The sequence below is a fragment of the Manis pentadactyla genome, chromosome 15, assembly GCF_030020395.1.
Source record: "Manis pentadactyla isolate mManPen7 chromosome 15, mManPen7.hap1, whole genome shotgun sequence".
Taxonomy (NCBI): Eukaryota; Metazoa; Chordata; class Mammalia; order Pholidota; family Manidae; genus Manis; species Manis pentadactyla.
Window position 1 is genome coordinate 35,149,256 of NC_080033.1, and position 15,748 is coordinate 35,165,003.

Below are 15,748 nucleotides of genomic sequence, written 5' to 3' on the forward strand. Positions count from 1 at the left end.
AAAAAGAGTCTACACACATAAACAAAAATCAGAAATGAGAAAGGAAAAATCACTACAGGCACCACAGAAATACAAAAAATTATGAGAGAATACTATGAAAAATTATATGCTAACAAACTGGATAACATAAGAAATGGACAACTTTCTAGAAAAATACAACCTTCCAAGGCTGACCCAGGAAGAAACACAAAATCTGAACAGAGCAATTACCAGCAATGAAAATGAACTGGTGATCAAAAACTACCTAAGAACAAAACCCCTGGACCAGATGGCTTCACCACTAATTTTGTCAAACATTTAGTGAAGACCTAATACCCATCCTCCTTAAAGTTTTCCAAAAAGTAGAAGAGGGAATACTTCCAAACTCTTTCTATGAGGCCAGCATCACTGTAATACCAAAACCAGGCAAAGACACCACAAAAAAGAAAATTACAGACCAATATCCCTGATGAACAAAGATACAAAAATACTCAACAAAATATTAGCAAAACGAATTCAAAAATATATCAAAAAGATCATCCACCAGGATCAAGTAGGATTTATTCCATGGATGCAAGGATGCTACAACATTAGTAAATCCATCAACATCATCCACCACATCAACAAAAAGGACAAAAACCACATGATTATCTCCATAGATGCCGAAAAAGCATTCAACAAAATTCAACATCCATTCATGATAAAAACTCTCAACAAAATGCGTATAGAGGGCAAGTACCTCAACATAATAAAGGCCATATATGATAAACCCACAGCCAACATTATACTTAATAGCAAGAAGCTGAAAGCCTTTCCTTTAAGGTTGGGAGCAAAACAAGGATGCCCACTCTCTCCACTTTTATTCAACATAGTTCTGAAGGTCCTAGCCACAGCAATTAGACAACACAAAGAAATAAAGGGCATCCAGATTGGTAAGGAAGAAGTTAAACTGTCCCTGTTTGCAGATGACATGATACTGTACATAAAAAAACCCTAAAGAACCCACTTGAAAACTACTAGATCTAATATCTGTATTCAGCAAAGTTGCAGGATACAAAATTAATACACAAAACTCTGTTGCAGTCCTATACACTAACAATAAACTAGTGGAAAGAGAAATCAGAAAAACAATTCCATTCACAACTGCATCAAAAAGAATAAAATACCTAGGAATAAACCTAACCAAGGAAGTGAAAGACCTATACTTTGAAAACTACAAGACACTCATGAGAGAAATTAAAGAAGATACCAATAAATGGAAACACATTACGTGCTCATGTATAGGAAGAATTAATATTGTTAAAATGGCCATCCTGCCTAAAGCAATCTACAGGTTCAATGCAATTCCTATAAAAATACCAACAACATTCTTCAATGAACTAGAGCAAATCATTCTAAAATTCTTATGGAACCTCAAAAGACCCCGAATAGCCAAAGCAATCCTGAGAAGGAAGAATAAAGCTGGAGGGATTATGCTCCCCAACTTTAAGCTCTACTACAAAGCCACAGTAATCAAGACAATTTGATACTGGCACAAGAACATAACAATAGACCAATGAGACAGACTAGAGAGACCAAATATAAACCCAAACATATATGGACAATTAATATATGATAAAGGAGCTGTGGACATACAATGGGGAAATGACAGCCTCTTCAACAACTGGTGTTGGCAAAACTGGACAGTTATATGCAAGAGAATGAAACTGGATTATTGTTTAACCCCATACACAAAAGTAAACTCAAAATGGATCAAAGACCTGAGTGCAAATCATGAAACCATAAAACTCTTAGAAGCAAACATAGGCAAAAATCTCTTGAATATAAACATGAGCAACTTCTTTCTGAAAACATCTTATCTAGCAAGGGAAACAAAAGCAATAATGAACACACGGGACTACATCAAACTATAAAGCTTCTGTACAGCAAAGTACACATCGGCAGAACAAAAAGGCATCCTACAGTATGGGAGAATATATTTGTAAACGACATATCTGACAACGGGTTAATATCCAAGTTATATAAAGTACTCACATGCCTCAACACTCAAAAAGCAAATAACCCAATTAAAAAATGGGGCAGAGGATATGAAGAGACAATTCTCCAAAGAAATTCGGATGGTCAATAGGCATATGAAAAGATGCTCCACATCACTAATCATCAGGGGAATGCAAATTAAAACCACAATGAGATATCACTTTACACCAGTTAGGATGGCCAGCATCGAAAAGACTAAGAACAACAAATGCTGGCGAGGATGCGGAGAAAGGGGAACCATCCTACACTGCTGGGAATGTAAGCTAGTTCAACCATTGTGGTAAGCAATATGGAGGTTCCTCAGAATACTAAAAATAGATATACCACTTGAACTGGGAATCCCACTCCTTGGAATTTACCCAAAGAATGCAAGTTCTCAGATTCAAAAAAGACATAAGCACCCCTATGTTTATCACTGCACAATTTACAATAGCCAAGATATGGAAGCAACCTAAGTGTCCATCAGTAGATGAATGGATAAAGAAAATGTGGCACATATACACAATGGAATACTATTCAGCCATAAGAAAGAAACAAATCCTATCATTTGCAACAACATGGATGGAGCTGGAGGATATTATGCTCAGTGAAATGAGCCAGGCAGAGAAAGACAAGTGCCAAATGATTTCCCTCATTTGTGGAGTATAACAATGAAGCAAAACTGAAGGAACAAAACAGCATCAGACTCACAGACTCCAAGAAAGGGACTAGCGATTACCAAAGGGGAGGGGTGTGTGAGGGTGGGTGGGCAAGGAGGGAGAAGGGGATTGAGGGGTATTATGTTTAGTACACATGGTGTGGGGCATCACAGGGAAGACAGTGTGGTACAGAGAAGGCAAATAGTCAATCTGTGGCATCTTACTACACTGATGGACAGTGACTGCAATGAGGTATGGGTGAGGACTTGATAACATGGGTGAATGTCGTAACCACATTGTTTTTTATGTGAAATATTCATAAAAGTATATCAATGGTACGTTAATAATAAATAAATAAATAAATAAACAAACAAGTAAATAAATAAATAAATAAATAATAAAAGAAGGGGCTTTGTCTTATTCACAAATATATTGGTGAATCTAGAATAGTGTCCAGCACATGTAGATGCTTAATAAATATTTGATGGATAAATGAACAAAGTAGATGCATAGCCTGTTAAAGAAGGAACCAGGAGAGCCACATAGCCACTGAAGAACTCACATTTAGATTCTTGATGCTTTTTCAAATGGACTGACACATCCCCTCACAGAAATATACTGGCAGGACTGAAAGAAGGTCACATTTAGATTCTTCATGCTTTTTCAAATGGACTGACACATCCCATCACAGAAATATACTGGCAGGACTGAAAGCAAAAAATGTTTTAGAAAGCAAGCAACTTAAGTGTGGACCCACTTCCACAGCATACTTTCTGTAGTGCAGTATAAACTTGTATTTGAAAGAATAAATCCAGCAATTGTTATGTGAACAGAACACTTACATTATTTGTTGTTATTATGGGGAGTGCTATGTGGGTATATGTAAAAAAGCATTAAATATAAGTGTTTAAGATATATACTGCAGAGTTTATAGGATAGTTTTAAAGTTTTTTGTTAAAATACTGGGAGCCTCAAAAAACTGGGCCCCTTCCCCCTAGCCCTTGAAAAAGCCTTGATGAAAAGATAAGCTCTAATGGACCTGGGCCATGGATATTTTATCTCTGTATCACTCCCTGCCCCCCACACCAGAGTCTATCACAGGGTAGGGTACACAGTATACATTCAGAGCTTGATCTATAGCTTGCAGATTTTATCCAGAATCTTGAGCTATCAGCTTAACTTCTCTCTAGGCCCTCATGGTGTGGGCCCCCATGCTTCAATTATCATGTCCTTCATTATCAATATCAGCATATTCTGTTGAAGCTATATTCGAACATAGCTTGAATCCAATACTTCTGGTCCAAGTCACCATCAGCTCAAGCCTGGACAACTGCAACCATTTCCTATTTGACTTTTTTGCTTTCGACCTCAAATCATTACATTCAACTCTCTACACAGCAGCCAAAATGATCTTTTGGAAACATAAGCCAGAAAAGTTATTCTGTGACTTGAAACCACCAATGGCTTGCAGCAGGCTTAGAGAAAGACCCCAGCTCCCTACCAGATTCCTTTCTCTGACTCTTACTCCTTACATAGCCCTCTATAACACAACTCGGACCACTTCTCTTATCTGATTCATACCACTAGGCCCCTCACTCAGTAAATTCCAGGAGCAGATTCCTCAGACATCCTAAATTCATTCCAGCCACAAAGTCTTTGCAATTATTGCTTCTGCCTGGAGTAGTGCCCCCTCAGCACCTACCCCCTGATCTTTGCATTGCTGCCTTCTCATAGTGTGGTGCTCAGTTTAAAGGTCATCTCATCAGCAAGCCCTTCTCTGACCATCGAAAGGACGTAATCACTATCCAATAGTATTTTTCTTGCTTGTTTGTTTCCTCTACTAGAGAGTCAGCTCCATGAAAACAGGAACCTTGTCTGTCTTAACACATCACCATAGTAGCTAGTATCTGCCTTCTCCTTTCCCTTATCTGCTGCACACACAAAAACATATAGTTCCATCTGCCCTTCCACCAGACTCAACCACCTATGGGTCTGTCCCCATGGCCAAGAGATGCTCCAGGGTAGGACCTTGCCTCCCCACTCCACAATTATCCCAAGGCCTTGGACTTAGCAGTCCCTCAACCAATGCTTGTTGACTTGAATGGACTTTCAATTCCCTCCTGGATTCTGAGAGCACTGCTGGGCTTCACATTTAGGAAAATTTTCCCTCTTCAACTTACAACCAAACCAAAGTCAAATCCCAATGGCAAATCTGAAAAAAATTCAAGCAATGAAATACATGATATTATTGGGTTTTAACCTATGAAAACATACCTATACATGACTCCATACTAACATTAAAAAATAGTTGAATTAATGAGGGAGAGAGGGCAGCTTTTTCTCACAAAATTCCAGTTAATAAATATAAAATTAACTCTCCACAAGATATCTGTTACCTTTAAAGAGGCAAATAGTAACTTACAATGGAGAAACCTGGCAGATAACCCCTTCACCAAGTAGTCAAGGTCGAAGACGTTTCACCATTACATATTACCAAGAAGGCCATATCACTTCCATGGTCTTGCTGCCAAAAATGTCTAACATTGATCTTGAGAAAACATCAGATAAACCTAAATCAAGGGACATTCTACAAAATAACAGACTAGTACTCTTTAAGAGTATAAGGTTTTAAAAGGAAAAACAAAACTATTGAGTAGACAACTAAATGAAAAATGGCATCCTGGGCTAGAAAAGAGGATATTAGTGAAAAAACTGGCAAAATTTGTGTAAATTCTATAAATTAGATAACAGTAATGGTAATTTCCTTGTTTTAAAATTGAACTAAACAATGATTATGATATGGTAACAGGGGAAGCTGGAAACTCACTGCCATATTTTTGCAACATTTTGGTAAACTCTAAAATCAATTCAATTACCAGTGAAAACCATTTCAAGTATATGTAGTTTAAACACAATCATCCCTCCAAACACACTATATGAAGGAATCTCAGGTGGTGGTGAGCAGGCCTGGAGAGGCACGGTCCTAGGGGAGGGGCTTTTGCGCGCTTGTTTTCACCTGTCACGCGCGTCCTACTCGGCAGCTCCGGGAGGGGGCAGCACGAAGCGGCGGCGCTTGATTCCGGGGGCGGGCCGCGGCGCGGGGCCGGAAGCGGTGGTGCCTGAGCCAGGGGGCGTGGCGTGACCGGGGGAGGGGTCGGAAGTGGCGGCGGGCCCGGGGCTGTGAACTTTGGTCGCGGTCGGGTGGGCCTCGCTGAGCAGTCGGTCCGGCGCCCTGGGACGCCGCTATTGCGAGCGGCCGCTGCCATGTCGTCGGTGAGCCCCATCCAGATCCCGAGGCGCCTCCCGCTGCTGCTCACCCACGAGGGCGTTCTGCTGCCGGGCTCCACCATGCGCACTAGCGTGGACTCGGCCCGCAACCTGCAGCTGGTGCGGAGCCGCCTGCTCAAGGGCACGTCGCTGCAGAGCACCATCCTGGGCGTCATCCCCAACACCCCCGACCCGGCCAGCGACGCGCAGGACCTGCCGCCGCTGCACAGGTAGGCCGTGCGACCCGCGCGGCAGCTGCCGGCGGCGCGGCCTCCGCCTGGGACCCCGAGCCGGGCCAGCCCGGATTTGGCTTCGGGGTCCAGGGGTGCCGAGGCTTGCAAGCAGCCTGCGCAGCTTGGTTCTGCTTCTTACGTCTCACGTCTCAAATGGGGATGACAGCTGCTTTGGGTAGTGAAAACTGTTAGCTGCCGCTGTTCATTTGGTTTTAATTATCCCTGCCCCCAGGTGTTCAGACTCTCGGTCAGAGTTACTAACTTTGTAGGCTCCTCCTCTTTTCCAGCTTTCCCTTCCTCTTCCTTCTTACTGTCTTTTTCGTTCTCTTGACTAAGACACATACTATTGCACACGTTTTTTCTTTTCCTGTTGCAACCTAAACTGCACTGCCCCATCCATTAACTTTTGTGTGCCTTTCTTCCATACCCCCTGCCTACCCTTTCTCTCTCCCAGTTAGTATTTATGTTCTCCTTAAAGGGCCTTTCCTGCCCACATTTTCTCTTACCTCTCTTTCTGGAACTTTCCTATCTTCTCGTCTCTCTTCTCTCATATCATAGCATTTCCTTTCGTTTCTGTTCTTAGGCCCCAATCTTACAATTAGATTGCTCTTCATCATGGCCCTAGTTGTGTGACTTAACCTGTGCCTGTTCATCTGTAATTAGAAACTGACTGCATTTATCTCTTAGATGTGTTAGGAAGAGAAATGAAATAATATGTGTAATCTGCTTGGTTGATATTGCGCTGTCCAGTACTGTAGTCACTAGCCACATGTGGTTGTAGAGCCTCACTTGAAATGAGCCTCCTCCAAATTAAGATACTAGAGTGACCAGTTGCCCCCATTTGTTGGGGACTGTCCAGGTTTTAGCATTCAAAGTCGTACATCCCAAGAACTACCTTTGTCCCAGACACACCAGGGGATTAGTCGCTGTAAGTGTATAGTATACACTAGATTTTGAAAATTTAGTATGAAAAATGTTTTTTTGATTAATATATAGACTATATATTGGAATGTTAATATTTTTGCTATTTATGGTTAAATAAAATACTAGCAATTCACCTGTTTCTTTTTACTTTATAATGTGGATACAAAATTACACCTGTGCCCCTTGTTGTATTTCTGTTGGTCAGTGCTGGTATACAGTATGCTCTTAAATTCTATAATTATTTTCAAACTCGGCTCCCAAGCCCCTGCCTCCTGTTGTTAACTCTTCTTGAGAAGTTAGAGACCCTCATTCATTTACAGTTATTTTTTTAAATTATGGGTTCCTGAATCTGAACGGATTTCAGGAAGGTAAAGAATGCCTTATTTTTATCTAAAATCTTGTGGCTGTATACGTTGTTTAAGGAGAGTGCACAGCTTTCTTCAGATTCTCAAAGGAGACCCCCTTTACTAACAAAACAAAAATACCATAGCAGTTCATTATTAGTTCACATTGTAAAAGTCTTGCATTTCTTAGGCATGGAAAACATTTTGGCTTCTATCTGATCTGCTTTGGTTATAACTTGAGTGGAATTGAATAATTTTCAAATTTCAGAAACTCTGATAATTGTAACTTGATTTTGGTTTCCTTGCATATGACCCTACTCCTTAAGCCTCTGTTTATTCCTCCCAGAATTTTTTTTACTTTCTGTGCACAGGCATAGTTGCTTATTGAGGCAGGAGTGCTCGTGATTAGATTTTTTGTTTTATTTCTACTAAGTATTATATGGTGATAACCCATGGGTACCCCGTGAATTTAGAAAGTAGTTTTGAGTGACTATTGATGGATACTATCTGGCCAGATACCTTGTTTGTTTGTTTTAATGTAACTCCCTCCAAAAGAACATAAGTCAATTCTTCTGCTTTGAAGTAATCATTAATATACAGATGATGAAAAATCTTATCCTTGATGTTCATATTGCTGCCTTTGTTTTAAGTGAATAGCAGTGTTAAAATTCCATCATTTAAGTTAAGAAACATACACTAAAATTCTTCATAGGATTCCAGTGTTATTAGGACCCACCAGACTATCTAGTTATCCTAGAAATATTGTTTGCCACTTGAAAAGTCTAGGTAGAAAGATTGTACTGCATTTTTCAGTATTAGGTTCTAATGTCTTTTTTCCCTAATAATGACCTTTAAACACTTTAAAAGTTCTTTCTAAAAGCTTTAATAATAGAAATGGAGTTATCCAGGACACTATTCTGTTTTGATACATAAATCTGCCTTTCCCCAGTTACCTGCTTTTCCAGGTCGTAGTAGTACCCGAGAAGGAAAGTGGAGGGGCTCTGCTTTTGTGTCTTGTTTCCTCTAGACCAGCCAGGTGACAATGCCACCGACTTTAAGAAGCAGCAGAAGTAATTTGTTCTCCTCTGTTCTTTGCCACACAAAGTAGCAGGGCCAGATGTTGACTTACCTGGACCACTTCCTTCACAGTTCTGAACAGTGTAGGCATGTTGCCTGACAGGAACCTTTTTAAAGGAAGAGCTGTGGATGATCCCTGCAATGTAGCACTTGGCTCCCATGCTTCACTGTACTGCATTTTTTGTGGCTCCTGAGTGATGCAATTTTTTCTTAGTGAAATGGATAATTTAACCTTATTTGTACACTGTCCTTTCATGCATCTCAAGACGGTCATCCAGTCTTCTAGCTTTGCATTCTTCAGAGTACATGGCTTCATTTCCTCTTAGTGCTGATTTTTCAATCCTTCCTCAGTCTTAAGTGTTTTTGGTCTCTTCATCACTAGGACCCCAAATTCATTTCATTGTCATTTGTCTAACAAAGAGTGAATGCATTATGTATAGCAGGTGCACATTTTCATAATTTGAGTCAACTCTGTTCATGCATCTTTCCTAAATGTATCCCTTAGCATTCTTAGGCATTCAGGAAATGCCTGATAAATACTAAGATTTTTAAATTTAATCTTTTGCACTAGCAAATCTGTAAGGTTAGCTTGACTTAGATTTTCTTAAATCTGCATTTATTCTTTTTAAGGAAGGTTTCTCTACAGGTGGAGATGATACTACCTTTCTCACAAGGTTGAAATGCAGTATATAATGAAATACCTATGAAAGCCTTTTGTAAACTGCAAAGCAGTAAACCTATATGTTAGTAGTATCATTTCCCAAATGGGTAGTTTAAATGTAAATTTCACAAATGGAGGTTGGTGGAGGAGTGGGGAGGCCCCATAATTCTTTCAACATGGGCAAAACAACTAACATCATTACAGAAAGTACTTGGAAGATTGAGGATTCCAAGACAAATGGAGGGCTTAAAAGTTAAACAAAAAAAGCAAATGCTTGACATATAAACTAGAGTTTAAATATTTATCTAATATCCTCATGTTGGAAAACTACTTTTTGCAGTATTGCTGCTTTTAGACATTCCCATCAGTACAGTTAATGGTTCTCAAATACGTTAGGACCTCTTGTATCATCTAAATCAATTTCCAGATTACACAAATTATAGCTGTTGTAGTCAGACTTCAGGTTAAAATAATATTTTACAACTCTGAAAGTAGATCCTTGGTTAGGAGTTTCAAAACTCTTTGCCCTGTAAAATATCACAGTAATTAAGGTGTAGGTTTACAGAACTACTAAAAGGGAAAGAACACCACTCATTTGGGTTATAAATTTGGATCTGTTGCAAAATCAAAATGTTGCGTTTTGGTCATGCCTAGTAAAGCATGTGTTAAAAGAAGAACCAGAATATTTAGGAAGATGACTAATATAAAACCTATTATGTTAGAATTATACTAATTGAATATTTTGTTTACTTAATACCTATTTTTATGTATAAAACCTAGAGCCTGATACACAATAGAACTTGTCCAAAATAACACTCAACAGTCCTATTCACAGAACCTTTTCTCCCATAATGTCTTTCACCAGGTTCTCTGTTTCAAGTCACCTATTATTTCATAGATCATGCTTTTCTTTAAAAGGGTACATTCTAGTCATCTGTAAGTGATTTTAAGAACCAATAATTAAAACTTCTGTCAGGAGGAGAGGCATAGCCTAAATCCAAGTTAATCTCTTTTCAGTTTGTAACATCTTTTCACAGCAAAAGTATTTTATTTGCTTTGTAAGATAATTCATTTTAGATCTCACCTTTAATCAATGACTTAGGCTTAATGATTAAATTCATCTCCCAATCTGGAGATTTGGATTCTTCTCATCTCTCTCGTTTCTCATTGGTTTCTAGTTTGTAAACCCCTTAGGGCAGGGGTCGGTTTCTTGTCCGGTGATGAACTCTTCCTGCATTGTGTAAGCATTGATGGATGTCATCTGCGGTGAATTATAGTTTTCGTTGGTCTCTGATCATTGCAGGAATTGGTCAGGCAATCTGAGTTAGTTTTCAGGAAATGCGATATATAAAATACTGCTATTAATTATGGAGGAAAAGCAGGCACAATACAAATAACTCAATAGATAATTGCTAAATCGTTTCAGGTTTTTAAAGTATATGTTTTTTTTCTCCCCACCAAATTACCTTCCTAACTACTTGGTTAAATTGCTTAAATCAATTTTTATCCTCCATACACATGATAGGACTGAAAAGATGAAAAGGAAGAATGAACGTAGTTCACAGTAAACTGAGGGCAGAGTAAAACCGAAGGTTGCACAAAATCTACAGGATGAGTAATTTATAAGGAAGTAATCAAGAATAAACTGCATGTAGAAATAAGCAAAGTCACTAAACTATTCACATACTGTACTTGTATGTAATTCTGTATGTTTGAGATGAACAAGTGCAGTATTCTAGTATTACCATTTTCCCAGGGTGTTCAGAGCTTTAGTCACTTTAATTCCAGTTTCTTTTCTGAAATTACCACGTTTCCTATGACTGAGAGAATATACAATTTTAGTTAAAACCTGGAACTCCCTTCTGAATGTTAATATTTCTATTTTGGATAACTTGGGTTTAGTTTGGATGAGGCTTCTTTCCTGTAAAATAAGTTTATTTGTGGCTTGGTCAGGATTGTATCTTTTGATAAGGAACTAAGGCTTAAATAAAATAGTTTTTTCAGTCAGCATTAGGTGAGGTTATTACCACTTAGAACAGAGCTGGTTTTGTATCTTCTTGATATGTAGTAGGTCTTCAACTCTCCTCAGTTCATGACAGTGTATGACCTCTACTATTTAATCTCTACACTTAGAAATTCAGTATTCAAGGGTATACATGTTAATTCCCAGATTTGATTGCAGTTGTGATAAGGTGGATGTATAGAAGTTTTATAGATTGTGTAAAAAAAAACTGGTATGATGTTAGAAACAAAACAGGTATTGAAACATTTCTTAAATTGATTTACATCATGCCGTTTATATTTAAATCTGTTTAAAATGCTAACATTTGTTCTAATGTAAGACTTCCTCATTCCAGCAAAATTAATTTAAGCTATGTAATTTTCAACTTTTACTCTTATGTTTTTATGCTTAAATAATCCAAATGTTTAGAAATTGCTACCTAATTTTTTTAGTATACTTTTTTATTGCAGCATAGTTGATACACAATATTTTATTGGTGTCAGGTATATAACATAGTGATTCAACAATTATGTACGTTATGAGACTCACCATGATAAGTGTAGTTACCATTTATCACATAAAAAGATACTACAGTATTATTGACTATATTCCCTATGCTGTACTTTTTATCCCCATGTCTTATTTATTTTATAATTGAAAGTTTGTATCTCTTTGTCCCCTATTCCACCCATTCCCCTACCCTGCTTCCCTATAGCAACCACCAGTTTGTATTTACGAATCTGTTTCTGGTTGGTTTTTTTTTGGATTCCATATATACATGAAGTCATATGGTAGTTGTCTTTTGTCAGACTTATTTCACTTAGCATAATACCCTCTAGGTCTATCCATGTTGTCCCAAATGCAAGGTTTCATTTTTTTTATGGCTGAGTAGTATTCCATTGTACATATGTATCACATCTTTATCCATTTGTCTGTTGGTGGACACTTAGGTGTTTCCATATCTTGGCTATTGTAAATAATGCTGCAAAAAACACAGGGGTGGATATATCTTTTTGAGTTAGTGATTTTGTTTTCTTCAGTTAAACATCCAGAACTGGAATTACTAGGCTGTATGGTATATCTATTTTTAATTTATTGAGGAACCTCCATACTATTTTCCATAGTAGCTGTGCCAGTTTGTATTCCCATCGACAGTGCATTAGCATTCCCTTTCTCCCCATCCTCACTAGCACTTATTTCTTGTCTTTTTGATACCAGCTACTTTGACTGGTGTGAGGTAATATCTTATTGTGGTTTTGATTTGTATTTCCCTGATGATTAGTGATGTGGAGCATCTTTTCATGTGTTTGCTGGCCATCTGTATGTCTTCCTTGGAAAAATGTCTATTCAGGTCCTCTGCCCATTTTTTAACCAGATAATTTGTGGGTTTTTTTGGTGTTCAGTGGTATGGATTCTTTATATATTTTGGATGTTAACCCCTTATCAGATATATCATTTGCACATATATTCAGTAAGTTCCCTTTTTGTTGATGGCTTCCTTTTCTGTGCAGAAGCTTTTTAGTGTGATGTACTCTCACTTGTTTATTTTTGCTTTTGTTTTTCTTGCCTGGGGAGACCTATCTAGAAAAAAATAGCTAATGCCAGTTTTCACGAGTTTATTGCCTATATTTTCCTTTAGGAGTGTTATGGTTTCAGGTCTTATAGTTAGGTCTTTGATCTATTTTGAGTATATTTTGTGTGTGGTGTAAGGCAGTGGTCCAGCTTCATTCTTTAGCATGTAGCTATCCAGTTTTGCACTACCATTTATTGGAGAGATGGTTTTTTTCCCATTCTATATTCTTGCCTCCTTTGTCATATATTAGTTGACCATGTAAGTGTAGGTTTATTTCTGGGTGCTCTGTTCTGTTGATCTAAATGGCTATTTTGGGAACTGGTACCATACTGTTTTGATTAATATAGCTTTGTAGTATAGTGTGAAGTCAGGGAGTATGATACTTCCAGGTTTGTTCTACTTTCTCAAATAGCTTTGGCTATTTGTGGTCTTTTGTAGTTTCATACAGATTTGAGGATTGCTCTAATTCTGTAGAAAATGCCATGCTTCCTTAAATAGGGATTACATTGAATCTGTAGATTGCTTTGAGGTATGGCCATTTTACAATATTAATTTTTCCATCCAACCAGATTATGGAATATCTTTCCCTTCATTCATGTTGTCTTCAGTTTCTTTCATCAGTGTCTTACAGTTTTCAGAGTACATGTTTTTCACCTCAGGTAAAGTTCTACCTGATTTTTATAACAGGTGCTAATTAGAATGAGGCAGTCTGCTTTTGCCATATAGCTGATGATGGTGAACTGGCAAATCATGTGCCAGATGCCAAGTCAAATAAATAATTCATTTATACTCTAGATGTTCTTAGTTTTTTAATGAATTTCTCAGAAAAGGCAATACTTTTTGAGGTGAGTTTCTGTTCTACTATATTGAATATTTGTAATACTGATGTTTTGTGTGTTTTTCAGGATTGGGACCGCTGCACTGGCAGTTCAGGTTGTGGGCAGTAACTGGCCCAAGCCCCACTATACTTTACTGATTACGGGCCTGTGCCGTTTCCAGATTGTGCAGGTCTTGAAAGAGAAGCCATATCCTGTTGCTGAAGTGGAACAGTTGGACCGACTCGAGGAATTTTCCAGCACCTATAAAACTAGGGAGGAGCTAGGAGAGCTGTCAGAACAGTTTTACAAATACGCAGTACAAGTGAGTTGTCTTTTTTTTCACTCTTGGAATTCCATTTTCCTTTGCTGCCCTAAGATATGATGAATTTGTTGAGTGGTGAAGTTTTAGGGCAGTATATGCATATGTGACTTAGTAATAAAATTGTTAATTTCAATTTGCGCTTGTTTGGGATTGTATCTAAATCACTCTAGGACTTTTTGGCCAACCCTTTCTGAAAGTTTTCCAGAGTATTCTAGAGCTTTCCTTATAACTTCCAGTATCTCCAGATAGTTATTAACCCTAATTAATATTAAAGATTAAAATACTCCACAGAAGCTATTTGCCATTAGAATATGTAGACACCAAATTGTATGAATTATGTTGGTTCAGAAGTCAAGGGCACAGTAAGGCAATAACTATGGAAGTTTAAGCCCACACTAGACTAATTTCAAGTATGGTTAAAACCTTGATCAACTAGAATGCTGGGAGGGAAGCATCCATTAAGGCATGCATTGAATATTTGACTCCTTAATTCTAGGTTTGAATTTTTTGGTCAACTCTAAATGGAATAGAAAGCTCCTCCACTCATCCCATTTTGTTTCAAAATATATTGAAATACATTATAAAATGTAGTCTTCTACTTTCTGTCAATGCAAATCGGTGTGATATAGTGACTATTATTGGCTGTATGAGGATCAGGCATTGTCTAAAGATCTTGATTATAAACACCATTAGTCACTGAAAAATGAGTAGGGCAAGTGTTTACAGCCTGTGCTATTTGTACCTGATAGAGCATTTGAAGTGACACACTGCACTAGGTATGGTGAACAACAATAGAAAAATAGAGAATTTGGAGCTATAATTTTTGTGAGGGCTGAAAGGAAGAACTTACTCTGAAGAAAGAAACTTCAGTTTGAGAACTGGAGTAAGTGATTATGCTATTTAGGAATGAAGGAGATAGAGGAGGGAATAGAATTTCTCTTCCTTTTCCTGGTAATCCTTTCTCCCTGAATTGGTCTTCTGCTGGAATGAACACAGGTTCATTCTCTTGTTCTTTACTTCTTCCCATTTTAAATCACCAGAGTAATTTTAAACATGTAAGGATTTTGTAATGACATTAAAGTATATTTTAGAAACAGCACCATAATTTTACTACCATCATGCATCTAATTTAATTTTTGCTTATCTTCCTGGTCTTTGTCCATATTCATTCTTATGTCTTATTTTCATATCCATGTCTAATTTTCATATTAAGTACTTTTATAAATTTCACAAGTTGGGATATCATAATTTTATCATTCCTCCTTGTAAACATTAAGATTGTTTCTAATTAGTACTTTTATTTCATCCCCTTCTACATTTACTTCTGCATCTCTCATCAGTAGTTTCCTAACTGATCTCCTGTTTTTTTCTCTCTGACCCATCCTGTTCAATAAGTCTTTCTAAACCAGTTTTGGGCATGCCTCTCCCCTGAGGAATAGACTTTAATAGCTATAGGATAAAGTTAAAATTGCTTATTATAACATTAAGGCCCTCCACAACTCTGGAAACCCCCATTTATACCCATAGCTCTAGTCACACTATACGCCAGAGAGTTTCATGTCATGTTACTTCATATCTATGATTTTGCCTCTGTTCTCTCTGCTGGGAATGATCTTTCATTCTGAATTTTCAAAATTCTTTTTTATATTTTCCCAAATCCAGTAGACTGTAAATTTGCCTTCACAATCCCTTATACAAACCTTTTAAATATAATGCTTATTACATTGGGTTGAAATTTATCTTACATGTGTGTTTCCCACAACAAACTGAATTTATCCCTTAAAGTACCACTCTGTACTGAGCAGTATATTGGGTCTAAGAGGTACTTTGTACTCATAAGTGCTTGGAGATTAAGTTTTAACTGTTTTATTTT

The 15,748-nt window shown here is 37.7% G+C and overlaps 1 protein-coding gene across 1 annotated transcript in view; it reads left to right on the plus strand.

The window, feature by feature from the left end:
- Positions 1 to 5,792: 5,792 nt before the first annotated feature.
- The window catches only part of LONP2 (lon peptidase 2, peroxisomal), a 124,800-nt gene continuing 114,844 nt past the window's right edge, over positions 5,793 to 15,748 (plus strand). The window contains exons 1-2 of the mRNA XM_036932533.2: positions 5,793 to 6,151; positions 13,641 to 13,875. Coding sequence (XP_036788428.1) covers positions 5,919 to 6,151; positions 13,641 to 13,875 — 468 coding nt within the window. The 5' untranslated portion in view covers positions 5,793 to 5,918. The remainder of the gene's footprint in view (positions 6,152 to 13,640; positions 13,876 to 15,748) is intronic.